The sequence below is a fragment of the Ammospiza nelsoni genome, chromosome 27 (assembly GCF_027579445.1).
Source record: "Ammospiza nelsoni isolate bAmmNel1 chromosome 27, bAmmNel1.pri, whole genome shotgun sequence".
Taxonomy (NCBI): Eukaryota; Metazoa; Chordata; class Aves; order Passeriformes; family Passerellidae; genus Ammospiza; species Ammospiza nelsoni.
Window position 1 is genome coordinate 1,388,958 of NC_080659.1, and position 27,960 is coordinate 1,416,917.

Genomic DNA, 27,960 nt, shown 5'->3' on the forward strand with positions numbered 1-27,960 from the left:
GAATGAATTAAAACTACCTTCTTGCTCAGAGTTGCTATCAGTAATTCTTCCTGTTTCCCTGCTTCCCTGGAGTGAGCACAATTATCCTGTTCCTGCTCCCCACCCATTCCCTTCTAACACCACAAAGATGCCCTTTGGTGTTTTTCTAGAAACAATTATGCTCTATTTGAGGCAGAATAAGAAATTGAATTTATGGATTGTCTACTCTCTGCCATGGCAATCAAATAAAAACAACTATTTCTACTACAGTTGGCTTAATTCCTCTTTTTTCTGTTTTTCTGTTGGAATTCTATATACAGGATAATTAGTTATGAACAACAAATATTTGTGAGCAATAGTGAATAGCAAGCAGGACCACTGCTGCTGGAATCCAGCATCCATGGCTTCTGTATGTCTGTGTTTTATCTGAAAGTTCTTGCATACAGGTAGCTGGTTCTCAATTTAGACACTTCAAACAACTTCCTTCAGTCACGGAAGGGGCTGCGCTTCCTGCCCAGAGGCTCTTTCTGGAGAAGCCTCTCTCTATGTAAAGAGAAAAATCATTTATTCAGTGTGAAATTACCACCTTATTCAGTTCTCATTAATATGTTGTGTTTAATGCATGTTCTGCAGTAAATCTGCTGGATGGATTTGGAGCCACCTGGTCTAGTGGAAGGTGACCCAGCCCATGGGGAACTGGATGGAGTTTATGGTCCCTTCCAACCCAAACCATCCCAATGGATCTATGATTCTGTGATAATCATGTCTCCAAACAGGATTTGAAGTACCTTGAGTGCATAAGCAATATCTTTCCATTTCTATTTATTGAGAGAATATGATGAGATGAACTGTGAACTGTAAGTATTCTTCCTTAATTTCTTGAAATTATGCTAGAACAGGTGATATTTCTGTAGCACTGAATTTGAGAAATGAAACTGTTACAGAATTAGCATTTCTCCTTTTTAAGGTGTGATGAATTTTATCTGACTCCATCACTGATTTCTTTTTTATGTGGAGTGAGCAGGGAAGGGAAGGTTTCAACAGGTACAGTCTTTGAGGCACTCTAAAAATACCTTCCTCAACGTGTATATATTGAAAAAACAGGAGATAGTGAGCAGTAACTTTGTAACTAAAATTGCTGTATTTGTCCTGTTGAGAAAACAAGAAGTGCTAAAAACTGGCTCATATTTCTCTTTTCCTCTGAGATTTATTTTTAGTAATGAGAAAAACTTTCTTCTCCAGATAAAATGCAAATATTTCTATGATAAGTGTAGTTTTGTGGAATAATTATGTGCTGGTTTGGAACTTAAAATTAGATGGTTTTTCTCTTTTTTCACCTGAATCCTTACGATTTTCTTAAATAACCTCATTATGTTTTAAGAAGCAAAGTATATTGGTGTGCTAAACATCTCTTTGCTAACTTTATTTGTATGACAGTATGGGAATACATCTTTTGAGACGCCTTCAGTCTGGCAGTTGGTTACTGATGTGTCCCCTGGTGCCCGGAGCCAGGGCCAGCATCCCCTTGGAGGGGTGTGTGGAGCTCAGCCAGCTGAGACACCAACCTCGAGGGGGGAGTTCCCCCTGAGCTGGCTGTCCCTGTTTGCCACCTCAGTGACAGCTGGTGGGACAAAAGGGCAGTGTGCAAAGAGCTACAGCACCTCACAAGTGTTTAACCCACAGTTACCACATCTAAAACTGCACATTCTTCAGAGCAAGTGGGTGATGTACCAGTAACTGCTTGGCCTCTTTGAACTTTGCTCTCAGCTTGTTGCAGTGCTCACTCTGTCCCTTACTGATGACTTAAATGACAAACAGGCTGGGGCAGAAGGGTCTTTAGGTCTTCATACTTAGTAAGGTCAGTGCATCCAACCAAGCACATGTGCCAGCAATGTTGTCACCTGGATCTGAACCAGCTGCCCCAGGTGTGCCCTGCAGGGCAGCAAAGAGCTGATGATACAGCAGGTTTCCACATGAGGAATCACAGATTCCTGGGATATCCTGAGTGGGAAAGGACCCCCTCAGTGCATGCCACATCCAAGTCTTGCAGCCAAGACTGCACTGGTTGTATAAAATGAATGGGTTCTGTGTGAATTCTTGCAGTAGTGATGTCAGGTGAAGTTTACAAAATTCACAGAAAGTTCACAGCAACTTGACACCCTGAGAACAGAGTGCAGAGCAATGGAGCCCCTAGGAACAGAACACCAGAAATCCCTATTTTGTTGACAATTGTTCAAACAGATTCGTGCAGAAACTGTAATCAACTCTAAGGTTAAATATTAACTTGGTGGTAGCTGATAGGATAAAAATACAGTTACCTTAGATTGTTATAATGCTAAAAAACAGCCCCTCAGGGAAATTTGTCTGTGTGAATGAGGGTGTAATGAGCTGGATTAAGACATCAGATGCACATTAAGAATTACATGATGGAAGTGTGAGTGTACAATCACCCGTTTCTGGGTCATTTTTCTGTGTTACCTTTTTGTATACAAGCCTGTGCTTGTTTCCCAGGTGTGCCAGCATTGAGGGCCCTGGCACCTTGTTCTGCAGGATGGAGATAAAACCCAGTACCCTGACACAGCGTGTGGGCTGGCTCTTGCACATGGGGAGACAGAACCCAGCTTTAGGGACACCAGCAGTGTGAGGCAGTGAAGGAGAAACTCATCAAACCGCCTGTGCTTGTGAGCTTTTTATACATTGCAGGTTTTAATGTGACTCCAAAGGGTGGTGTTTAAGAAAATTTTCAATTTATATTCAGAGGACACAATGTTTAATAGAAAAACAGTACTTTCATTGAAAGGGAAATGAATCTGTTGCCCTGCCATACCAGGGGCATTTAGAATGACAAAAGTGCAACAAGCAAGGCGTTGTTGAGCAGGCAGGAAGCCGGGGAAACACGAGCCCTGCAGGATGCAAAGCACGTCAATGTGGGCTCTGTGGTGGGGCTCGGTGCTGCAAGAGCAGGTGCAAGTGGATCCGGGAGCCTCGGGAGGTGGGACACGAACCCCACAGAGCCTCTTCATGCTTCAGAAGGGTGTACATCAAGGAAAAGCTCTTTCAGAAACATTTCTGATAAAAGCTGTGATAGAAGTATATGCTTTAAGTCAGTTCACAGCAGTAAAGAAGCTCTTGGGACAACCTGATGTGATCTGTGTTGTTTAGCTTTGCCAAAAGTTCCTAGCTTAAAGTTGTCATCTATGCTATGAAACAAAACCATTTCACAGAGATTTTCTATCACATTTTCCTCAAAAGTTAGACTGGTGTCACAGTTAAAGGGAAATAAAGTTAACACTTCAGAAAAACCTGACAACTAAAGCAGACCACAATCAAACCTCAAGTGTTATTTCTTAAAATATTCTTGAAAATTATTTCACAATTGGTTTTGACTGTTCAAACTGATGTCTCTAAAAACCTTTTGCTCCAAGTGTTCATTCATCTTGGACATTGTACTTCATGTCTTCTCTGAGTTACGGCTTTGAAAGTGTCTGAGCACAAGAATTGTCAAATTTTTCATGTGGCCTGAGAAGAAGGTCATGCTCATGATCACGGTGTGGTCTTTCAGAGTTGTCTTTACTGGAGTTTTTCCCAATGTCTGCTTCTGGAGTAGAGTACTTACAGCAGGGTGCCAGTACTTACTCCTCACTCTTAGAGAGGTTGTGACAGGTCCGTGGGACCAGCTGAGCATCTGAAGTCCCTCAGCAGTTACTGTTCTTTGCTGAGGCTGGAAAAGTGGCATCAACAGAAGTTCAGCAGCAGCTGATCCCGAGAACTGCACAGAGGAAGGGATGCTAAGGGTGGAGAAAGTGGTGTGAGCTATAACCCATTCAGAAATATTCTGCAATACTGAAAGCATCTGATGTGTAGCATCATGAACACATTCATGTCCACTTGTGATAAAAAGCTTTAAATCTCTCAGGCCTAACTATACCTTTGCAGTTGATAAAACCATCAGCAAAGAAATAATTACAATTAAATTTGTATTTGCAGTGCATGAAGATTCTAGAGTGCCTTTTGTTTTTAAAGATTTCTTACCATTGGAAAAATGTGGAATCGTGGAATGGTTTGGGTTGGAAGGGATCTTAAAGCTCATCTTATTCCACACCCGTGGGCAGGGACATCTTCCACTGTCCCAGGCTGCTCCCAGCCCTGCCCAGCCTGGCCTTGGGCACTGCCAGGGATCCAGGGGCAGCCACAGCTGCTCTGGGCACCCTGTGCCAGGGCCTGCCCACCCTCACAGGGAACAATTCCTGATTCCCAATCTCCCACCCAGCCCTGCCCTGTGGCAGTGGGAGCCATTCCCTGTGTCCTGTCCCTGCAGGCCTTGTCCCCAGTCCCTCTGCAGCTCTCCTGGAGCCCCTTCAGGCCCCAAAAGGGGCTCTGACGTGTCCCTGGAGCCTTCTCCTGTCCAGGTGAGCAGGCCCAGCTGTGCCAGGCTGGCTCAGAGCAGAGGGGCTCCAGCCCTGGCAGCATCTCCGTGGCTCCTCTGGCCTGGCTGCAGCAGCCCCACGTCCTCCTGCTGCTGTTGCCCAGGGCTGGGGCAGCTCTGCAGGTGGGGTCTGACCTGAGCCCAGGGGCAGAGGGGCAGAATCCCCCCCTGCCCTGCTGCCCACGCTGGGGCTCAGCCCAGCACAGGGGGGGTTTCTGGGGCAGCCTGAGCCCCTCACCCACCAACAGCCCAAGTCCTTCCCCCAGGGCTGCTCCTGATCCATTCCCAGCCCAGCCTGGGGTTGTGCTCGGGGTTGCCCTGACCCAGGAGCAGGAGTTGTGCTTGGCCTTGGTGAACTTCATGAGATTGGCTCGGAGCCACCTCTCCAGCCCATCTGTGCAGAGGTTCTCACTTTGCCAGGTTTGCCTTCTGAGCATCACCTGTTGCACTCCGGGAGTCCGAGTGCCAGCCAGGTGCTCAAGCAGAAGCTTTTGCTTAACAAAGCAAAGCTTTTAGCAGAGGCATTGCTTCAGTGTTGGGTTAGAGGTGTAAATGTCAGTCATAAATTTAATCCACCACTGCCAGCTGCTCTAATAATTGCTCTAATGAGAAGGAATAGAACAACTTGGGGAAGATTTCATAGGAACAAAGAGCTGCCAATAGTATGCAGGATTTTTAACCTAAATGCTATTAGGGAAGTCTTCCTAAACAGGTAAGAATTGAGATACTGAGCCAGTTTTCTTCATTCACAAACTGCTAAAAATAGAGGAAAGAAGAAGCAAACTTGTGAAAAGAAGGTGACAAAACTGAAGCAGACTACAACTGTGTCTGAAAGTGTACCTTGAGGCCTGCTGGGTGTACATCCTGTTTGACATCACTGAGTAGGAGAGGTTGACACTTTCCCTGCGGGACAAGTTGCTGTGTGAGGCTTTTGATTTCATATATATTCATCATGATTTTTAACTTTTTTGCAACATTATTTTTCAACAATGCTTGATCAAGATGTTGAACTTATGCCATGCTGGTTTACTTTGTGCATAATCACCTTACTCTGATTTTTCAAATACACATTTATGGGCTTTCATGTAGGGTTTTGTATTAGTCAGGCTTTTTTTTTTTTTTTCTGTGTGCAAATACTGTTATCAATGCTGGGACAGATGATGACACATTTAGATTATTTGTATTTTGTGAATTCCTGAAAATGTTACTTTACTTTTACTTATGAAATCATACATTAAGATTCAAAATCTAAATTAGGTCTTCATTTCTGGTGAGATCAGGTTTTGTTCTTCCCATTCTTACTACAAGCATGGGCAGATAAAAGAAAAAAAACCCAAATGTAAGTGTTATTTATGCCTGGAAAATGCCCATGATAACACAGGCAGGTGATTCACTGGCACCAGGAAGGGGTGATAATCTTCAATAGAACATACCTGAGTGCACAATGGACTAAAAAAAAAAAAAATCTGCTGTAAGAAATGCTTTATTAAATGATTGCTACACCCCATAAGCTTTAAAATTAAGACATTTGCATTGTGGTGACAAACCCTGTCAACGTATGTGACTGATTTGTGCTCCAGTTAAATTTTCTGTGGGATTTTCAGTTGGCTCTTTCTAGAGCCCTTCGCAGATTCAATGGATGCTGCATTTCCTTCCTGTCTTGAATTGCTGTGTAAGGTGCCTGGGAGCTTTTAAAGTCACTGTTACTCAATAGGGTGGCAACATTTTATTAAGGAATAAGTATGTACACCTTGAGAAAATACATCCTGGTGAGAAATTCCTGCTGTCACTGTCATGGTTAGTTATTCTGAGGGATGTGCTTTGTGTCTCAGATTGGAGATGGTGAAGGTTAAAATATCCAACTTCCCTGTAGGCTCTGAGTGCAGCTGCAGTGGGTTTGTGTTTAGTATTCAGACAGCAATGCCAGAATCCTACACGCAGATAAAAGATGTGACAGGAGGTGGGGAAAAAACTTCTCCTCTTGCACTTGGCCATCAAACTGCAGCAGGTGAGTGATGGGAAAATGCCAGGAAAGAGCAGAAATATCCATGGAGACCCCCAAAAACTCCATCTCAGTGACAGAGGTGATAGATTCAGCTCTTGGTGTGCATTTGAGGTAGAATTTCTTGTATGATTACTGCAGTTAAGAAGATTGCTGGCAGCTGTAAAATCCTGCGTGCACTCAGTTGTCTGAGAACATTAACATTTTCACAAAAGAGCTCTGAAATCAGCTCTTCATTCTCCTGACGTTCATCCCAAGGAAGCTCTGCCACCAAGGTCAGGTAGAAGAGTTGATTTGTTGGGGGTGTGTGCATTTTGGTGATAAAAGAGAAAATATAATTTCTTATTTGGCTATTTATGTACTCTGAATTCCTACAGAAGTGGATACATTCCTGGTAGTTTGATGACCTGTGACAAAGCAGCCTCGTAATTAATTTCAAAATGCTGCAAACCCCAAGGCAGAGTCCCAAGAATGGGCAAATGCCCAGAGAAGCAGCAAGGTTTGGCTAAAGGGAAAACATGTTTGTCTGATTTTTTACTTCTAACGTGTCACTTTAATTCTCTCCAGAGACAATGGGATTTTTTTGTAAACAAGGATTTAAAAGAAGGATCCAGGGACACCTCAGAGCCCCTTTTGGGGCCTGAAGGGGCTCCAGGAGAGCTGCAGAGGGACTGGGGACAAGGCCTGCAGGGACAGGACACAGGGAATGGCTCCCACTGCCACAGGGCAGGGCTGGGTGGGAGATTGGGAATCAGGAATTGTTCCCTGTGAGGGTGGGCAGGCCCTGGCACAGGGTGCCCAGAGCAGCTGTGGCTGCCCCTGGATCCCTGGCAGTGCCCAAGGCCAGGCTGGGCAGGGCTGGGAGCAGCCTGGGACAGTGGAAAGTATCCCTGTCCAGGGGTGTGGAATAAGATGAGCTTTAAGATCCCTTCCAACACAAACCATTCTGGGATTCTGTGATTCTATGGGTTTTTCAGAACTGTATTTTCAGCCCCAGGCACTCCCACTTGACTTCTACAAAGCTCATGTTGCTTTTCGGAACACTCACAGTTGTTATTTATAGAAAAGCTTTTAAGGGAAGTCTCAGATGCTGTAACTGTGGGCTCATTCCAGAGAATCTAAAGCTCAGTTGATCAGCCTCTCACATTTTCTTACTTCAGGTAAAGCAAGATTTCAGAATTATTTAAATAGTTTTAAAATAGGTTTTAATGTTTTTAATTCTTTGCCTGCTGATGTTTGCTGTTAAAAACCTGACTGCAATATATTCATTTTTCTGATGGGTTTCCTTTCTCATCTCTTGCATTGACAGATGAATCTGGACTGCAAGATCCCTGTTAGGAAGGTAAGCTGGATGCTTTAGAGACTGTAAGCTGCCAGGAACTCTTTACTGTAGAAGAAGAAATTCTTCTCTGTGAGGGTGGGCAGGCCCTGGCACAGGGTGCCCAGAGCAGCTGGGGCTGCCCCTGGATCCCTGGCAGTGCCCAGGGCCAGGCTGGACAGGGTTGGGAGCATCCTGGGATGGTAGAAGGTGTCCCTGCCATGGCAGGGGTGGGATGGGATGGGTTTTAAGGTCCCCCCCAACCCAAACCATTCTGGGATTCAGTGACTCTGTAATGAAATGATGCACAGGTAGAGAAGTGCAGTTAATACAGTTTGCTGAATGTCCCTGACAGTGGGATACTGAAGATTCTCACTGCAATTAACACTTTTAAACTACTTAGAGATGTGGACTACATTATTATACTTCTATCATTAATAACTCCAGAAATTCTGTTGATGTTGGTCAGATTTAAGTGAAGGGATTCATCAAAGTGAGAGGAGCACAGAATCATAGAAAATCCTGACCTGGATCCCACAGGGATCATTGATCCAGGCCCTGTCCCTGCCCAGCCACCCCAACACCCCCACCTGAGCAGCCCTGGGAGCTCCTGCAGCTCTGGCAGCCTTGGCACCATTCCCTGGGCAGCCTGGGCAGTGCCCAGCAGCCTCGTGGGGCAGAACCTTGCCCTGAGCTCCATGCCAAGCCCTGCAGGAGGGTCCTGGTTCATTTGCTTCTCCACACTGACAGTGAGAGGTTGGGATGTCCCACCAAAGGAGAGTCCTCCTGTCTGTGAGTGAAGTGCTACATGTGCTCAGTGATTCTATGTGCCATTGACTCCTCTGTCCCATTCTTTATTGCCTATGTGGAAAACCAAATAATTTATTGTAGCACATAAAATTGTACAGTGCATGACTCAAGCCCTCTCCCATCCTGTTTGCTCAGTTGTTCTTGGTTTGATGCAGCAGGAAAGGTCATTTACATGTAATTACTTCTTTTTCATTAACAGTTGCAATTTTCTTGACTGTGCAATGAGAGAATTGGCTTTCTTGATCAATATCAAATAAGCAAACATTAAATTCCTGCAGTTGCTCATGTTAAATATGATGAAAGGGAACCCAGTTTGAGATTAAATTAAAATTGCAGTAGCCAGTCTTGCCTGAAACCTCTGTGACTCAGGGCAGGAGGTTGATGAAGAAACCTTCAGCTTGGACACCAGATTCTTGGTTCCATATTTTCAACAGCCCTGGCTACTGTAGCTTTAGGTGAGGTTTTGCAATATAAGCTTAATTTCTGTGTATGGTGTAGTGATGGTGATGAACTTCTAAATAACTTAGAATTCCATCTTCCATGGTGTGTGGGAAGAACTGCAGATTTCTGTGTATTTCCTCCATATAGCTGCCTTCATTTCAGTTGAGTTGTTACCATTTTATCTCCTTCTTCTCCTGGCATGGTTTAAAACTGATGGTTTTGAGGGGAAAAAAACCATAATCAGGGCACCTGAAATCTTAAAAGAATACATTTGATGCACACAGTAAAAAGAAGAGAGGTAGAAGAGCAGAGGGTGAAGGTGGTGGAAAAAATTACAAACAAGAAATGCTGCATAGTAATCATATTGCATGTATGAAATAATGCTCATATGATTGCAATTTTTACCTGTAATAAGTCCTGGCTTAATCCGATATCTTGCATTTTAAATAGTCCATTGCAGGTAGTTTTGTTGTACTATAATTCTCCAAAATTGTACAACAAATGACAGGACAAGAGGAAAGAGCCTGAAATTGCAGCAGGGGAGGTCTGGGCTGGATCTAGGGGAAAGCTTGATGGAAATGTGGTCAGGCAGTGGCACAGGCTGCCCTGGGCAGTGCTGGAGTCACCACACCTGGAAGTGTGGCTGGGGCACCTGGGGACATACATGGGTTAGTGGTGAACATGGGGGTGGTGCTGGGCTGGTGGTTGTGCCTGATGATCCTGGAGATCTTTTCCCACCTTAATGATTCTGTGATTCCATAACCATCACAGAAATTGCAGCGTTGTGTAAGAGTTGAGTTGCCTGTAGCAACAGTTCCATTCCTTCTGTTATGTTTCCTTCCCTCCCACTCCTTGCTCTAGAAGAAACTCTTCCCACAGCAAAACATATAGAGAGATATAATAAAGAAAAAAGAAGAAATAAATCCCACACACACTCTGGTATCATGTGTATCCTTCAAACATTTTGTTACTTTAGATTTCTGCCCTCTGGCCTGAAGTGCCTGAAGCTGCCAGGTTTTGCTGTGTGGGTTTGGGGCTTTCCCCCCATCCTCTGGAGCAGGAATCCTGGGCTCCAGGAGCTGGCTGGGAGCTGTTTGTACAGCAAGGTGCAGGCGTGGAGACATTTCCTTCTCAGTGGTTTGGAACGAAGCTGGCCGAGCTGTAACACAGCTTTGGTGCTGTCATAGTGGTGCCTGAAAAAGGAGTGCAATGGAGAGAACCAGAGCTGGACACTTGGGTTCTTGGGTGTGACACCAGCAGACAGCAAGATAATTGTCACAGGCTTCAGCTTCATGTATTTGTTAAAGGCTGGGAGAGCTGTGGGTGCTCACCTGGACAGGAGAAGGCTCCAGGGACACCTCAGAGCCCCTTTTGGGGCCTGAAGGGGCTCCAGGAGAGCTGCAGAGGGACTGGGGACAAGGCCTGCAGGGACAGGACACAGGGAATGGCTCCCACTTCCACAGGGCAGGGCTGGGTGGGAGATTGGGAATCAGGAATTGTTCCCTGTGAGGGTGGGCAGGCCCTGGCACAGGGTGCCCAGAGCAGCTGTGGGTGCCCCTGGATCCCTGGCAGTGCCCAAGGCCAGGCTGGGCAGGGCTGGGAGCTCCCATGAATAGCCAGGACAGGGGTTTAGAAAGGGATGTTATTCACAGTCTGTTCCAACACCAATCATTCTGCAATTCTGTGATTTTTTATTTCTGGGTGGAAATATAAATCTTTGCTGTGATAAAGCATGTTTGAACTCAGTGATGTTCCTTTAAATGCTGGAGATTGGATGTCAAAGACATGTCTGCTTTCATGACTTATTTCCATTTTCTGGTTCCCTTTTTGAAGGGAACTAGAAAATGAAATGCAGGCCAGACTCCTCAGGCTGGAAGGTACATTTATGTTGAATCCAATGGTATTGTCCAAGAGGACTGAAAGGGGTTGAGTTGCCAAAAGAGAGCCTGTGGATTGGGGATTGCTAATGCCCAGATCCTGCTGAGCTGACGGGAGATGGGTTTTTTGTACAAAATGTGTGCTGTTCCTGATGAATATTGTTGCCTATCTCTCCACCTGCAAACTCTGCTCCTTTGGAAAACTTGGATTTTGCCAGGAATGGCACTGCTCGGTAATTCGCTCTGTAGGATCTTGAGCCTCGCTCTCCCTGGCCCAAATGCAAGATGTCAGGAGGAAAACGGGCAAGTAGGCAAAGCCTCAGCCTAGAATGTGAGACAAATGTTCCCATCCCATTCCCATTTACTCAGTGAGTTAGGAAGGGCTGCACAGTCCCAAGGTTTTGGCTCTGTAGCTTTGGGAGGCACCTGGGTCCAGCTGCACCCACGGAGCCGGGCGGTGCCTCTGCTGCCCCAGAGATGGGAGAAGGCAGTGCTGAGTCAAAGGCTCAGGCTCTGGCTGGGTGGCAGGCCCCACGGTGCAAAGGGGACACCAGCTCAGGCAGAAGCACGTGGGAATCTCTGCTGGCTGTGCAGCAGGATGGGAAAAGCCCATTTAGAACATCTGAGGGAGTGGCTCCCTGTGCGTGGCGCCGAGTTCCTCGGCCATGGTCGTGTCTGTAACAACGGCCGGATGTGAAAAACCCAAAACCACAAAACATTTCTGTTTGTCACAGGGAGCCTGGTGCAGATCCTGGGAGTGCAGCACAGAGCTGTAGGGATGAACTCATGTGTAATTCTCCAGCCTGAACAGACCAGGTTTCTAAGGATCCATCCCTACAAATACAGGGAATAATGCAAGGAGTGCTCCTGGGAAATCACACCCCAAGAATCCTATGAACAGTCTGGCTTGAATGGCTTGGGGAAGTTGTTTGTGTATGGGAAAATATAACCAGGATCTGAAAGTACCTGCTACTTGGATTAGTTTTCTTCTACACTGCCTTTGCCCTTGAATTGCCAATGTTTTCTGAAGGCTTAAACACAATTTCATTAATTTTTTTTTAAGTACACCCAAAAAGATCCCAAGACTCCTGAATGAATCTGGTGTTTGCCTACAACTGCATTTTCTTCTTTTTCACCATTTTGCTCAGAATATTGGAAATGCTGAACATCAGTGCAGAACTGGTGTCTGGTTTTGTGGCTGGGATGATGAGCTACAGAGGTGGTTATTCCCTCCCCACTCGTGTGGATGCTGCAGGATACAGATAAGCTGCTTCTCTTTGACAGCAGCACTCATTTAAAGCTTTCTGTGCCATTGCCTGTCCCAACCCGTGGTGCCTCTGGATTGTCACCCCCAGAGGAACAGCGAAGGGTGGCCTGGATCAGCCTGCTCTGAGGCTCACAGAGTCGGTGTTGAGATAAGATTACGCCTGGGGATCCCAGCTCGTCCTCCCCTGGGACTCGGTCCCCCTGGAGAGCTGTTGCCACCAGAGGCAGCCACTCCATTGTCACTGCTCTGGCCAGGCCAGCAGTGGTGACAGCAGCTGTCCCTGTTTGCAGGGGGAAACCGATTCCCCCACAGAGCCACAGGGAACAGGATCTGGTGAGCTCCAGTTCCCTGCTAGGGAGGGTGTGTAGCTGTGCCCTCAAAGGGCAGAAGTTGCTCTCAGTGTTGTCAAATAATGACTCATTTCTGATAGAGGTTTGAGGGCGCAGGCGGCGCCAGCGCAGGGACCGCCCGGGCGCTGCATCACAGCCTCGGCAGCAGAGAAATCAGGAAATCGGCCCCGGCTCTGCCTGGGAGCTGCTCTCTGCCTGGGAGCTCGGCTCTGTGTAGGACAGAGACTGCCCAGGAGCTCAGGGATCCCAGCCCAGGCTCAGCTGTGAGCTTCCCTGGCCCCGCTGTCCCCGGCACCACATGGGCACCGCTGAGGTAAGAGCCAGGCCCGAGGGGCGCTGAGGGCAGCCGAGGGTTCTGTCCTGCTGTCCCCTGGGGCACAGGGAGGGACGGGCACGGTGCTGAGCCTGGTGGGCAGGGGGGAATGCCCGGGTGTCCAGCAGGGGAGCAGCAGCTGCCCTCTGTCCCAGTGACACCAGTGCTGCTGGAGGGGAGAGCCCAGCGCGGCTCCATCGCAGCCGGGGCCCTCCTGTCACAGCTCTGGCATCTCCTCCTGGGGAACTCTGTGCACTGGGAATAAGCTTGAGCTCTCCAGTCCAGGGCTGGGACAGCTTTACCAACCCCCACTACGTCTCTGTGCTTCTCAACCTCATTGCAATTACTCAGGTTTACCAATTCATAAAAGTACAGAACAGCCCCAAAACAAAGAAGGGAGCAAATATCTCCTCTCAGGCTTTCTGCCTGCACACTCTGCTTGTGGGAGCATGCATTCCAGTGATGGGAATCTCGTGGATCAAACACCTCCAGGAACAAAGAGCTGCTTTAGGAGCAGGCATGTGAGTGTCACCAGGAGGGAGGTGATTCACTGCTGTCCCTGCTGGTGCCTGGGCGAGGCACTGGCTGCAGTCCAGGCTCTGCTGGCAGCAGGTGTCCCTTGGGGGTGTGTGTCCATCACCCTGAGCCCCAGGGCTGGCTGGGCAGAGGAGAAGCTCTTCCCTTTGGTACCCGAGTGGAGGATCTGTCCCTTCCCAGCACCAACTGCTGTCTGCACACAGGGCAGGACCGACCAAACAGCTGCTGCTTTTCACCCAAAATTTCTGTCCTTGAGCAGCAGTAAATGAAGGAGAGTTGTCAGAACTGCCATCAGCCCTCCTGGCTCAGCCAGCACAGCCTTCCTTGGACAGAATGGACCTTGGCAGGGGAACGGAGCAGACCCTGTGCTGAAGCTCTGTGTTCATGAGGTCCTCAGCATCCTGGAAGTGACCTGAGCTGCACCAGTCACAGCAGCCTCTGGTGTGCAGCTGGGGAGCAGCTCACAGTGGCTGCTGTGCAACCCCAACTTCACCAAGACAACACGTGTGCCATGGATGGGCTGCAAGGCGAGGGGATGGCTTCTGCCAGAGACAAAACTGCTGCCTTCCAATGCTAATCTCGTAGCAGCTACAATTGTCCCTGTTTTGTTGTTGTGGATATGGGCTGGCAGGATCAGACAGTCCTTAGATCCACACTGCCACAGAGAGGAGTTTACAGCAGTGATGCAGAGCAGTGATTGTGAGTCACCTTCCAAAGAGCAAAGTCATCTCTGCTCCAAGGAGCTCATCCCACAGCGTGGGCAGCAGGGCAGGGGGGGATTCTGCCCCTCTGCTCTGCTCTGATTCGACCCCCCCTGCAGAGCTGCCTCCAGCTCTGAGACCCCAGCAGAAGAAAGACATGGAGCTGCTGCAGCCAGGCCAGAGGAGGCCACAAATGTGCTCCAAGTGCTGGAGCCCCGCTGCTCTGCAGCCAGGCTGGGGGAAGAAAAGGCTCCAGGGAGAGCTCAGAGCCCCTTTTGGGGCCTGAAGGGGCTCCAGGAGAGCTGCAGAGGGACTGGGGACAAGGCCTGCAGGGACAGGACACAGGGAATGGCTCCCACTGCCACAGGGCAGGGCTGGATGGGAGATTGGGAATCGGGAATTGTTCCCTGTGAGGGTGGGCAGGCCCTGGCACAGGGTGCCCAGAGCAGCTGTGGCTGCCCCTGGATCCCTGGCAGTGCCCAAGGCCAGGCTGGACAGGGCTGGGGCAGCCTGGGACAGTGGAAGATGTCCCTGCCATGGCAGGGAGTTGAATTAGATGGGTTTTAAGGTCCCTCCCAAACCATACCATCTCTGATTCTATGATCCTCCCAAGGAGGTGGCAGTGGGATGAAGGAGGAAAAGACCCACAATTTTAAATTGCAAAGCTGTCATATGCATCCCGGCATGACCAGCTGGTGTCAGGGCAGCACAGGGACATTGTGCAATGATCCCACAGCCGGTGCATGTGACAGTCCCACCTCAGCCCAGCCTGGCCTGTGTCCCCAGTGCCAGGCAGCCCCCGCACCAGCCCTGCTGCTTTCCACGTCAGCAGGGCCACGGCTGCTGCCCCTGGTGACTCGGAGCTCCTGAAAGAGGAGGTGAAAAAGCAAGTTCCTGGTAAAACCACATCACTCCCACGCAGCTGTGGTGCTGGGCTCCTGCTGTGCCTGCAGAGCTGCTGAGAGCTGGGGCCCCTCCTTGGTGGCAGAGAGCAGGAGTGCTGGTCCTGCTTCCATCCGTGTGTGGGGCAGGGGTGTCCCCAGGACACAGCTGGCACAGGCAGAGCTTGCAGCCTTCTCCTCCATCCCGTGGTGCAAGGCTATGTGAGGGACAGGAGCTGCACTGGCCAGGGGAGTCTGTGGGACAGCAGCCGTGACCTGGGCCAAGCCAGCTCAGCCTGTCCCTCCACAGCCCCTTTGGTTTCTTCTGCAGGTGGCAGCAGGAGAGGACAGGGAGTCCCTGATGCGCTGACGGTTGGCCATGTCTGGGGTGAGCGGGGCAGCACAGGGACACCAGCAGTGCCAGCTGACACCGGGGACCCTGCGGTGCCCCCAGGACCGAACTGGGGTGGAGGAGGGCTCGTGCCCAGCGCCCCTGGTCCCCAGCCAGGGTTTCAGAGGGTCCTTGGGGCTGGCCCTGGTGCCGGGGGGAAGCAGAGGGGTCCAGCTCTCGCTGTCCCCACCAACGCTGTTTGTCCTTGCAGAAGCACTGGCCCCCCGGCACGCAGTGTGTCACCAAGCATGACCACAGCAAGCCCAAGCCCCGGGAGCTGGCCTTCCGCAAGGGGGACATGGTCACCATCATCGAGGCCGTGGAGGTGAGACCTGCGGCTGCCCAGGGACGCTCTGCTCAGCTGCCAGAGCCAGTCCCTCCCTCCCCAGAGGGATCCGCCCTTCCTTGCCCTGCCCTGAGACCCTCTCGTCCCCAGGGCAAAGGCTGGTACCGCGCCCGGCACAACGAGACGGGCCAGGAGGGGCTGCTGGCAGCCAGCGCCCTGCGGGAGCGCGGGGCCATCCGCGCCGACCCCAAGCTCAGCCTGATGCCGTGAGTACAGCCGGGGTGACTGGGGGGGGACCCCGCTGAGCCCCTGCGAGCTGCGGGTGCGGATGAATCCAGTGTGTTCCCCCCATTCATGGTTTGGGGGCGCAGCTGGGGACAGAGCATCCTGTGGCCGTGCCCTGGCCATGGAGGGATTTGCTGGGGCCAGTACCTGGCTTAAAGGACTCCTAATTGTGCCAGCCCCGTGGAGGGGGGTTTCATGCAGTAGGGTCTGTGCAGCTTTGGCAGGGGCTCTGCTTTCCCCATCTCGCTGCTGCCCCTGGCTCAGCCCCCTCTCCAACGCCCCTGTCCTCAGCTGGTTCCACGGGAAGATCTCAGGGCTGGAGGCGGTGCAGGAGCTGCAGCCCCCCGAGGATGGGCTGTTCCTGGTGCGTGAGTCTGTGCGGCACCCCGGGGACTACGTGCTGTGCGTGAGCTTTGGCAAGGAGGTCATCCACTACCGCGTGGTGCACGAGGAGAACACGCTCAGCATCGACAGCCAGCAGTACTTCTCCAACCTCATTGACATGATTGAGGTGAGACCCCTGGGCAGAGGGTCCCACCAGTGCCAGAGCAGAGCAAGGACCTCATGGGCTCTCACAGAGGCAGGTCCTTGTCCTGTTCTGTGTGGTTTTCACTGGTGTTTTACCTGGTGTAATTCTCCATCCCCTTCAAAGGCTCGTGGTTCCCGCTCAGTTTGGGGTGCAGTGGGCAGATCTGGGATTTCCCAAGGATTTCTCTGCAAACCAGCTGTGCCAGTCACAGTCCCCAGACAAAGGCCACATTTTACCCCTATCCCTGCTTATTCAGTGCCTCATATAGCAGGAAGACCCTGGTGGCCTCTGCCTCCCCTGGACTTTGAGGTGTTTTGGTGCATCTCCTTCCCCTCAAAGCCCCTCTCACCTGCTGACCCCACAGGGCTCCCAGGCTGCTGTGTGAGCTCTCGCCCCTCCAGTGAGTTTTTCCTGGTGGTCCTGCCCTCACCTTGTCTCCTCTCCAGGGAGTTGCACTCTTGTGTTTTCCTTTTAGACACAACTTTTGGGTGGCTCCTTTCCCTTCTCAGCTGCCTTGGCCTCACTTTAAAACTCTGAAGGTTGTCCTATCCCATCCCATCCGGCCCCATCCTGTCTGGCTGCTTCCTCTCCCATTGCCTCTGCCAACAGCCCTCAGCTGCTGCAGCCCCTGCCAGGGGTTCAACCCCACCAGTAGCACCCCATATCCCCTGTGGTCCATCGTGGTGTTCCTCTGGCTGTGCCCGGAGGGGAGCAAGGCTGAGACGTGGGTTGCCCTCGAGGGTGGCGATGGTGCAGTCTTGTGGAGCATCCCAAAGCTGTTCCCTGGACACCCCGACCCTGAGGGTAAGAGCTGGCATCACCTCCACCTGTTCATCCCTTGGCAGCATTACATGAAGGAGCAGGGAGCCATCTGCACCAAGCTGGTGAAGCCCAAAACAAAATCTGGGATGAAGTCAGCTGAGGAGGAGTTGGCCAAAGGTAGGGATGGTGGGAGGGGGCTGTGGTCTGCATTTTAGGGACAAGGCCCTACTGGTGGCCTCTGCTAACCTGCCCTTGTGCCCATGCCCAGCTGGCTGGTTGCTGAACCTGAAGCACCTCACATTGGGAGAGCGCATTGGGCAAGGCGAGTTTGGAGGTAGGTGAGAGGGCGGGGCTGGAGGTTCCCAGATGGCACTGCCTGATCCCCTCCCCATCTCATGGCACGGGGGGCTCAGCCTGGAGAGCAGGGGGCCGGGTGTGGGGCTCAGCCTGACCCTCCTGTGCTCTCCCAGATGTCCTGCAGGGCGAGTACTTGGGGCAGAGGGTGGCTGTGAAGAACATCAAGTGTGATGTGACTGCCCAGGCCTTCCTCGCTGAAACAGCGGCCATGACGTGAGTGCTCCATGCAGGCGTGGCCCCACCCTGCCTGTGGCCTGGGATGAGCAGGCACCTCCTTGACTCAGATCCCCTCCATTCCAGGAAGGTCCGGCACAAAAACCTGGTGTGTTTGCTGGGAGTGATCCTGCACAATGGCCTCTACATTGTCATGGAGTTCATGAGCAAGGTGAGAGCACCTGGCTGCTCCTCAGCCAGCGGGACCCATCACCGCTTAGATTTGGGAATAATATCCTTGTCTAGGGGCTGACTCATCACAGATGCCAGGCACTGCAGCACCTGCAGAAGACAAAGTCTCCTGGCAGCCCCATCCTGTTGGTCCTGACTCATTTTATCCTCCTCTGTCAGGGCAACCTGGTGAACTTCCTGCGCACGCGGGGCCGGGCACACGTCTCGACCCAGCAGCTCCTCCTGTTCTCTCTGTGAGTTCCCCTCCTCCTCCGCTGGGCTGGGACCCAGGGCCCTGCCTGCCCCTGTGCAGCCCCAGGGGGCACTCAGGGACACGGCTCTGTCTCACTCGCTCGTGGCAGGGATGTGGCTCAAGGCATGGACTACCTTGAGTCCAAGAAGTTGGTGCACCGGGACCTGGCTGCGCGCAACATCCTCATCTCCGAGGAGAACGTGGCCAAAGTGAGCGACTTCGGCTTGGCCCGGGTCAACCCCAAGGGTGCAGATGCCACATTGCTCCCTGTGAAGTGGACGGCACCAGAGGCCCTGAAACACAATGTGAGGGACAGTGAGAGGGACAGGGCTGGCCAGGGGGTCCTTCCAAAGCATCTCACGCCCTTGGGTTGCCCCTGCTTGTTCCCATTCCCACTGACCCATCCCTGCCCCACCGTGGCCTCTGGCGCAGCCAGCCCTGCATCTCCCAAAATTCTGCCTCTGTCCTGAGCAGTGCAGTGGGGATTGGGGCAGGATGATGGGACTGGGGGGTGCTCACACCCTGGGGAGCTGAGGGGGGGCAGGGGACAGTCACCGTCCTCTGTCTTGCCCTCGGGAAGCAACGGGGACCCAGCACAGCCCTCAGCTGGCTTCAGCCTCCCCTCTCCTGCCACCACAGAAATTCTCCTCCAAGTCGGACGTGTGGAGCTACGGGATCCTCCTGTGGGAAACCTTTTCCTTTGGACGGGCACCCTACCCCAAGCTGGTGAGCACTGTGCCAGGGACCACCACAGGTTACACCCCACTGGCACTGACGGGACAGGGACATCCCACTGCTCCCTGAGCAGAGCAGGGAAGGGGGTTGCCAGCTGGTTCTCCATCCTGGCAGGCCCTGAAGGAGGTGACGGAGCTGCTGGAGCAGGGGTACCGCATGGACGCCCCCGAGGGCTGCCCGCCCACCATCTATGCCCTGATGAAGAGCTGCTGGGAGCTGGAGCCAGGCAAGCGCCCGTCCTTCAAGAAACTCACAGAGAAGCTACAGAAGGAGCTGAAGCACCTGAGGGACATTTAACCCCCATCCTGCTACCAGGACACAGGACCTGAAGCCCCTAGACCCTCCAGGGTTGGGAGTGGCAGGGCAAGAGGGGCCAGGAACAGGAGGGCCTGTGGTGCTGCTCTCTCCTTGTGGAGATGGAGCAGCAGCCTGCCTCCATCCCAGCGTGGTCCTTCCACCCACCACACAGCCCAGAGAAGGTTGCCATAGGATTGATCTGCCCTGGCCCACCACAGTGGGGAGCACAGACCCCAAGGCAGCCAAGCCCACAGCCCTGTGCTCAGCCCCAGGAGCAGATGCTGTGTGTGGGGTCCCTTCAAGCTGCGACTTCTCCTGGCTGGGAGACAGGACTGGACATCTCCACTCACTGGGGGATGAGACCCCACCCTGACTCAGCCCTGCCCCAGCGCCCAGCCCCACACGGGGATGCTGGCACAGCCAGCTAAACCACATGGATTTGGGCTTTTTGATTAAACCAAAGAATCTAGTTCAACAGCATCTTTAAGCCTCTGGAGTGAAATTAGGCCTATCTCTCACTTGGGGCCTGACAAAGCCCAGTGAAAGGCTTTGGGGGGGCCAGGAGCTCTGGCCCTTGGAACCCCCCACGCCATCCAGCCCCTCTCCCATCGGGGCTCTGTGCAGCAGGGGATTATGCTTTAATCAGAGCCTGTATGGGAATTGCTTTCCTATAGATTACAGGCACAGGGCACATCCCCAGGCGTGGGGAGCCCCCGGCCCCGCAGGCTGCCGAGCAATCTCGGTCTCGGTGGAGCAGGGATTAGCGGGGGCACAGGATGGGTGTGCCCCACCACCGCCTCATCTGCTGCCACTCCTCTGACCCTCGGCTGGGTTTTTTCGGCTAATCCTCTTGTGTCTCCTCCGTGCTGACTTCCTGCACCCCCAATCCCCCTGAGTGCATGGTTCTGGGTGCCCACGGCATGGGGCTCTCCCCAGGGCTTGCCATGGCCCCATGGGTTCTGACCCAATTTTGGACCCATGTATTGGGGGTATTTCAGCCTGACCCGGTGTGTGCTGCAGTTCAGTGACTCCTTCCACCTCCCTATCACTTTGATGAGGCAGCACCTGCTGTCCCTCTGCACTGCCACTGTCCCCTGCAAGCACCCTTGGGTGCAGCAAAGGGAAGGTCCTTCCACCCTGGCTGTGCCTTCCCCTCCTAATGCCTTAATCCGCCCCTGATCCGCGGTGCCCCTGGGGCTGGGCCCACTGACCTTGCGGGCACTGGGACCCGGTGGGCACCTCGGGGCAGGAGCTGCCACCGCCACCCACCATGGCCTCCTTCTTCACGGCCACCCTGAAGAGCTTCCAGGGGGGCAAGGATGAGTCCGCCAAGGGGGCCCCCAAGGATGAGAAGGCGGCAGCACTGCCCAGCACCATGGCCCATGAGGAGTTTGAGGAGTACCAGCGGCAGCTGCTGGAGGAGAAGTAAGGCTTTGCCGGGGCTGAGCGGGTCACGAGGGTCCCCCAACACTCCAAAATCAGGATCTGATTCTGTGGGCTTTCCCCAGGGTGGCACAGGACAGGGACAGGGAGGCAGCTGGGGCAAGAGACAGTGCAGAGCAGGTGCCCTCAGCATGTCCCCCACAGCATGGAGGGTCCATGGAGGAGCTGGCACAGGGCTGTGACAGCACCTTTGTGCACCACAGGCGACAAGGGGAACCCCCAGGTGTCAGAGCCCCGGGGTGGTTCCAGTCCATCACCCTTGGAGCCCAGGGATGGGGGTCAGCTTGGGATTGGATTCAGGTCCCACCTCCCTAGGACTGGGCGCTGTGGGAAGCCAGCAGCTCAGCACCAGGGACATGAGAGGCTGCAGGAGGAGCGAATCCCTGCAATGGGCGCCTTCATCAACCACCTCTGAATCTGGGTGCTGAGCTGCGTGGACAGGATGCGGCTCCTGCTCCCAGATCCCCACTTTAACCCTCTTGTGGCTCTCAGACCTTCCCCCTCCTACCCCAGACCTGCTCTGCAGGAGGAGCACGGTGACCTGGGTGGGGTGGTCCTGGGGGCCTCAGTGAGGAGGGGTGATGGTGTGGCACCTGCTGCAGGATCGAGCGGGACAAGGCGTTTGCACAGAGGAAGGCAGAACGGGCCACGGTGCGGATGCATCTGCGGGACAAGTACCACCTGGCCCAGGTAAGAACCAGCCTGTCTGCGGGCCCGGGGGCTTCCTCTTGACCCTACATCGCCCGAACAGCCCCAGGCCCACGGCTGCCGTGCTCCCCTGGGCCGGAGGCATTCCTGAAGGGGGCAGCAGACGGCCACTGTCTCTGTCTATCTGCCGCCAACTGTCCACCCAGAGTCCGAGTGTGGCACTGGGCAGTCCTGGAATCCCGCCGTGTCCCCAGCCCCTGGGACTGGCCGTTCTCTGTCCCCTTTCCCCGCTCCGCCGGGGCGAGCCCCGCGTCTGTCCCCACCCGACGCCTCTCCCACCCGCGTCCAGGACGAGCGGGACGACGCGCAGGTGCACGTGGCCGGAGGGGCGGTGGAGCTGCCGCCGGACCTGGCAGCCATGGTGCACAGCGAGGAGGAGGAGGAGGATGGCAGCGCCGGGGCCTTCGCCTTCCTGGCGAAGCTGCGGCAGGTGGAGCTGCCGGCGCTGCGGGAGCGCGCCCTGGGCGGCGTGGAGCAGGTGCGGGACAGGTGCGCCCTGATGTAGCAGCGCTGCAGGAGCCATCGGCAGCCCCTGTGCCCGGGAGCCGCGGCATGCCGAGCTCTGGGTGGCCTTCACTTGGGGTACGGGTCCCAATACTCATGATAGGCGTGGGTTTTCTTCCCCAAAACCATTCGCAGTTGCTTTCCCAGGGTGTGCAGGGGTGCAGAACGCCCGGGTGTGGTCAGGTCCCTCTCGTGGTGCTCCTGGTTTGAGCCCCCACATGGGGCAGGTCCCTGACCTCGTTACCCCCCTCACCAGCCCTGGCACCGTGCACCGTTTGGCTCAATAAATACAGCATTGCCGGCACCGTTCCTGTCCTGCCACATCCCGCACCCACACAGTCCCTGTCCTGGTGGGTGAGGGGACACGGTGACAGCGCTGGAGCCGGGCTGCCCCGTGTCCTGTGAGCCACCAACCAGCCCGGGACGCTTGGCCACTGGGTCCTGCCCCCCTCTGCAGCAGCCCTCACAGGGACCCCGTGATCCCCCTGGCCACCCCTTGGGGACAGCCCCGGAGCGGGCGTGGAGCATTTACTCCGTGCTGGAGCATCCCCAGCGCGGGCAGCAGGAGCATCCCCTCGGCTGGGCCGGGGTGCCCGGCTGCTCCTGCCCCGCCGGGCTCTGTCCTGGGCGCTCGGCAGCAGCGCTGGCTTAAATGCGGCCGCGCCGGAAGGCCGGGGGCTGCTGAGATCACTAATACCTGCCTATTTTAGCGAGCTCTAATCTTCCTGAGTCGCCTGTCCCCGAGGACTAAGCTCGCTGAACCCGTGTAAAATGTTGGTCCAGCGCTGGCCCCAGCGGCACCTCCCGCCGGAGCCGGAGCCGCCGGGAATCACGCTGTGTGTGCATGAAAGGAAGGACGCGCTGAGCCGCCTCCATCCTCCCCACGCCGCTGCCATCTGCTCCGGAAAGGCTGCGGGGCCGGCCCTGCCCGGGCTGCCCACGGCCGGATCCGGCGCAGGTGGGCCCGGAGCTGCCCCCGAGCCCAGCGCTGCGGCAGAGCCGGGGGCTCAGAAGCGGAGAGCACCCCCTGCACACACGGGGTGCCCATTCCCCCGGAACCGCTCCCGGTGCCAGCCCAGGGGCTGCCGAGCATCCCGGGGAGCGTGAGACAGGCTGCCCTTGGCACCGGGGAGCCTCGGGATGTTCGGTGGCCCCCCTGTCCCTGCTGACTTCATCATCCCTGCTGTCTCTGCCATCATCCTCATCCCCGGTCACCAGCTTTTCTTCAGAACTCAGGAAATCTCCCTTGAGGCACAAACCCCACCTGTGGGCTGGGACCGTCTGCGCCACGGCAGCCCCTGGCCAGGATTCTGGCAGGCCGGCAGCAGCAGTGGCACCCATCACAACGCTGATCCCACCCCACATCGCCACCAAGTGCCAGGTGCTGGGATGGTGGCACTGAGGTCCCCAACGAGCTCTGCCAGCACCATCTCAGTCCTCCATCCCCGTTCCACACCAGGGTCCCATCCTGCTCTGCCGGGCAGCCCTCTCCCAGCGCTCCCAGCGGGGCTGCATGGGGACTCCCAGCGCCAGCTGGGATTCGGGTCAGGACCCTCCGCCAGGTCTCCTTGGCTAATCGTCCTCCCCCCGCCCTCCCCATGCTGCCACCTGCCTCCCGCTCAGCACCCTTTTGGGTCACCCCTGCTGCCTCCCCGCCTGCCAAAGGCCTCTTAATGAACTAAAAAAGTGATAAATCCCCGGCCGAGCTGGTCACGTGAGGCCGGTGGCCCCCGGCCGCCCCCCGGGCCGACCCCCGCCCCCGGCCCCACCGCCCCGGTAAGCTGACGCAGCGTCTCTAAGCGTTAGCAGCTTTGCGCGCTAATAGGATTAGGGAGGTTTAAAACTGTCATTTGAGTGAACTAAACCCCCTGATACTCTGCATTGCACCTTCTTAACCAATTTGCCTTCAATTAGGGTAATTGGGAAACTAGCAAAGAAGTATAGCATTAATATTTTAAAGTGATGAAGCGATTACGGGCCTTGGACAAGGAAGCAAATCAATTTGCTATCTGCTCCTAAAAGGCAATTATAATCATTTGGCAAATCAGCCTGCTGCCTCCCCCCGGGCGAGGCAACACCTTGTGTGTGCCGGGAGGGCACACACAGCGCCGGGCCGGGCAGCTGGGCAGCCCCCGCACCCAAACCGGGCCCCTGGGCAGCCCCCGACCCCGAACCGGGACCCTGGGCAGCCCCCGCACCCAAACCAGGCACCCTGGGCACCTCCCCGCACCCCCGGGCCAGGGGGCACCCGGGAACCTGCCGGGGGCCACCAGTGTGGGGCACACGCTCCTGCACTTGGCACAGTGGCCAGCATGGGCATCGGGAGAGTGGGGTCCAGTTTGCACCCCTGCCCCACCCATCACCCCTGCCCCATCCATCACCTCTGTCCCACTCATCACCCTTGCCCCACACATGGCCCTGCCTCACACATGGCCCTGCCCCACACATGGCCCTGCCCTACACATGGCCCTGCCCCACCCATCACCCCTGCCCCACACATGGCCCTGCCCCACACGTGGCCCTTCCCTACACATGGCCCTGCCCCACACGTGGCCCTGCCCTACACATGGCCCTGCCCCACCCATCACCCCTGCCCCACCCATCACCCCTGCCCCACACATGGCCCTGCCCCACACATGGCCCTGCCCCACACATCACTCCTGCCCCACCCATCACCCCTGCCCCACCCATCACCCCTGCCCCACACATGGCCCTGCCCCACACATGGCCCTGCCCCACCCATCACCCCTGCCCCACACATGGCCCTGCCCCACCCATCACCCCTGCCCCACACATGGCCCTGCCCCACACGTGGCCCTGCCTGGGGCTGTCCCCACAGCTCCCTCTCTCCCGTGCCCTCCTGCAGCACTGCTGGCCCTGCAGTGTCCCCTCACCCCCGGGGGCTGCAGGGCCTGCCTGTGCAGGTTGTGCCATCCCTGGGGTGTGGCCTTGCCGTGCCCAGGGCAGTGCCAGCCTGTCCCTGCGGTGGTGGCACACTGTCCCCAGGGTAGTGGCATGCCGTCCCCAACACAACATCACCTGTCCCCAAAGAGCTGTGAGACAGGGCAGGTAAAGCCTCACAGCCCCAGTGGGGGACAACGAGATGGCCTCGGAGCCCACACCAGGACACAGAGGGGCTGTGGGGTCTCGCCAGGAGCAGCTCTGGTGGGGAGGGCACAGACCCGGGGCCAGCAGCACCTGGCACAGTCCAAAACCCCCACAGTGACATTTGCCATGCGAAAGGGGAAGTGGCGAGGAGGAAGGGAGTGGGAGGAAGCTGAGACAGGCCCGGGGGTGGCGGCGGCTGCAGGTGGCAGGAAGATGGTTTTGGGAGAAAGTAAAAGTGAGCAAAGAAAGAAAAGGGCAAAATGCACCCCTCATGATGGGGCTGTGGGCAGCACCAAGCACATCCCCCAGCGGAGCCCAGGACTCCCACCATGATGTTTCCATCGTTCCTCGGGGCCCAGGGGCAGCAGTGGGAGTGTGGAGGAGAAGAATGGTGGCCCTGCCCCTCAGCCTGGCTGCCTTTGTCCCACGCCCCCTTAGGCCAGGGCCCATGGGGCTGCCCCAGGGATTGTCCCCTTGGCTGGATCCCACAGCTGGTCCCCACAGGGTGTTCCCATGCCTGGGCCCAGTGCTCAGTCCCATGGCCATGAATCATCCCAGGCCTGGTCCCATGGGCACTGTCCCATGGCTGCTCCCTACACTCCTGCCTGGTGCCCTGCTCTTGTCCCCGTGAGTGTTCCCTGCCTGATCCTCATACCAGGTCCCCAAGGCTGTTCAGGGGCCTGGTCTCCATGGCTGGTCCCTACACCTGGGCCCACAGCCAGACCCCAGAGCAGCTCCCCAGGCCATGTCCGCACCCTGGGGTCTCACGCTGGACCCCGTGCCTGGTCCCCATCCCTGTCCCCACACCTGTCCCCGTCTCTGCTCCCCACACGGGCAGGGCTCTGCAGGCAGCGTCATGGGAGCCACAGGGCCACCCACGCTGTCACAGGGCCACCCCCAGCTCGCCATCCCTGTCCAGGGGGGACAACACCCACCACTGCAGCATCCCCATCCCACCGAGGTTTGGGGCATCTGCCCCGGACCCCATCCCTGGGGCAGAGGCTCCGCAGCCCAAGGAAATCCTGCCCCCTCCCCCTCCATCCTTTCTTCTCCGCTCCCCCTGTTTCTAATTCTTTCTCCTCGCCCGTAATGAGGGGATTACACGGCAAACTCCAGCAGGACGCCTTTGTGGGGAGACAATCCGAGTGGGGAAGGCAGTTCGGGGCTTTGTCCGCCACTGCCCCCCCGGACCCGTGCTGGGGGGACATTTAGAGCAATTACTTGTCCAGAAAGTAACTGTCAATCATTCTTAAAGGGGAAGGCCTCCAATTAATAACCTCGTCTTAATCCTTTGGACTCATTTCCAATCTGCGGTGCCTTGGTGACATCTGCAACACTAAATAAAGATTCTCCCGAGCCTTAGCACGGCGGTTCTGTGACAAATAAGAAGACTAGAGGCAACTTTGGCTGCCAAAGCTGCGAGATTGGTGAGGTTGAGCCGCTTGTTTGGTTCCCGGGAGGGACCAGCAAAGTTAAATACTCCTGGAAAAGCCGAGTTGGGCCCAGCAGGTAACGCCGTTTTTTTCCAATTCGGGACAAAGCGCCGAGGGAAGATGCTGAGAAAGGGAGTGGGTGTCCCCAGGGTGCGCCTGGGGTTGGTGTTGGGGACGGGGCTGGCACCATTCCCTGGGGACTCAGGAGCAGATCGGGCGCCCGCCAGTGTCACTCGTCCCGAGTCACACAGGGCCAGGGCCAGGAGCCACCCGGGCTCCACCACCCACCCCTGGCAGCCCGAGCCCAGGGAGCCAAATCCTGGCACCCAGGTGGGCTCCCAAAGGCACAGAATGGGGTCCCAGTGGAAGGTGGGGCTGTCCCTGGACTGTCTCTTCCACATCCCCTGCTGACAGGGGAGCCCACCTGTCCTCACCGATGCTTTGCAGTGCTCAGGAAGTGAGAGGTTTTAAAGTGAGGGGTTTTGCCCACTTTGACCAGGGCTCAATGTCATTTCTGTTGCTTTTTTGGCTGTCTTTACCAGCAGCTATTCCCTCCCCCTAGCTAGCAGCCCGCACAGGAAAACCGTGGGCTGGAGCATCGAGGAGAGGGGGGGAAGGACTCCCCTGAGGTATTGGGTCCTTATGGTTCCCAGCACAGTTTTGCAGCTTAAGGGCTTAAACCCAAAAATTGCTGCTAGCATGACAGAGGCTGCAGGAAGATGTTCTTCGGGAGCCAGAGTTCAGCAGTTCCCCCAGCCCCAGCTCAGCGTGGCCTGTTTCCAGGCAGGATTCCCAAAACACTGGTGGCAAAGGCTTGGGAGTCCTGAGGCCAGTCCCTGGAGGATGGGGGAAATGGGGTGCTTGGTTGCTGCTGTCCCCCCAGCCTGGTGTGTAATGCCCCCTCGTTCCCCACTCAGGGACATTCTGTACCCCCCAGCCAGGCTGAAGCAGATTTGGGGGGGTCCTGCCCTGGCCCCCATCCCGCAGGGTCCGGGGGTGCTGCTCTGCTGCTGGGTCACTGCTGCTCCAGTGTTCTGCTGCTCATCTCTGCTCCCAGGTCGGGGTTTGCTGCTCCCTGGGAAGATTTTGCCTCCGTTGCTTTCTGATGGGGTCAGGGGGTGAACCATGGGGCTCTGTCTTTGCACCTTAGCCCTGTCCCCCACCAGTGCCCCTCTTCTTCTCCCCATCTTATCCCCAGCCCCCCCAGCCTCTCTCACTCATCCCCCAGTGCCCATCTCACCCATTCCCATTGCCCAGCTCCTTCCAGCTCCCCCCCAGCTCTGGCTCCCCCCATTGCTCGTGGGGCTGTGGGACATGGCTGGGCAGGGCAGATGGGGATCCTGGTGGGGTTCTGGGTGCCTTGGGGGGGTCTGCGCCCCGGGAGGGTGCTCTAGGTGCTCAGCCCCCCTCTCTCCTCTCCTTGCAGGTGTGGAGCTGCGCAAATGAGAAGCAGGTAAGTGAGAGCAGGATGTCAGTGGGGGACCCCATCCCTTCCCTGTGTCCCTAACCCCAGAACATGCTGTGATGCTCACACAGTGACCACAGGGCCCCTGCTCCCCCCAGCCCCCCTGCCCCCCACCGCT

At 55.3% G+C, this 27,960-nt stretch overlaps 2 protein-coding genes across 5 annotated transcripts; both read left to right on the plus strand.

The window, feature by feature from the left end:
- Positions 1 to 7,525: 7,525 nt before the first annotated feature.
- Positions 7,526 to 19,649, plus strand: MATK (megakaryocyte-associated tyrosine kinase). Of its 4 annotated transcripts, XM_059489701.1 has the most exons (14): positions 7,526 to 7,567; positions 7,717 to 7,749; positions 15,234 to 15,290; positions 15,505 to 15,618; positions 15,730 to 15,845; positions 16,156 to 16,375; positions 17,239 to 17,332; positions 17,424 to 17,489; positions 17,626 to 17,725; positions 17,813 to 17,897; positions 18,077 to 18,150; positions 18,259 to 18,454; positions 18,789 to 18,875; positions 18,999 to 19,649. In XM_059489701.1, exons 3-14 carry the CDS (start codon positions 15,282 to 15,284, stop codon positions 19,179 to 19,181), a joined length of 1,344 nt encoding a protein of 447 aa, XP_059345684.1. In that variant the 5' UTR covers positions 7,526 to 7,567; positions 7,717 to 7,749; positions 15,234 to 15,281; the 3' UTR covers positions 19,182 to 19,649. The 4 variants fall into 4 exon arrangements, with proteins under 4 accessions (XP_059345684.1, XP_059345681.1, XP_059345683.1 ...); XM_059489698.1 differs by lacking the exon at positions 15,234 to 15,290 and having other exon boundaries at positions 7,532 to 7,567; XM_059489700.1 differs by lacking the exons at positions 7,526 to 7,567; positions 7,717 to 7,749 and adding an exon at positions 12,673 to 12,783.
- An 802-nt stretch (positions 19,650 to 20,451) lies between these two features.
- Positions 20,452 to 21,837, plus strand: LOC132084715 (complexin-3-like). Its single transcript, XM_059489964.1, has 3 exons — positions 20,452 to 20,606; positions 21,227 to 21,314; positions 21,622 to 21,837. Exons 1-3 carry the CDS (start codon positions 20,452 to 20,454, stop codon positions 21,835 to 21,837), a joined length of 459 nt encoding a protein of 152 aa, XP_059345947.1.
- The last annotated feature ends 6,123 nt before the right edge of the window (positions 21,838 to 27,960 follow it).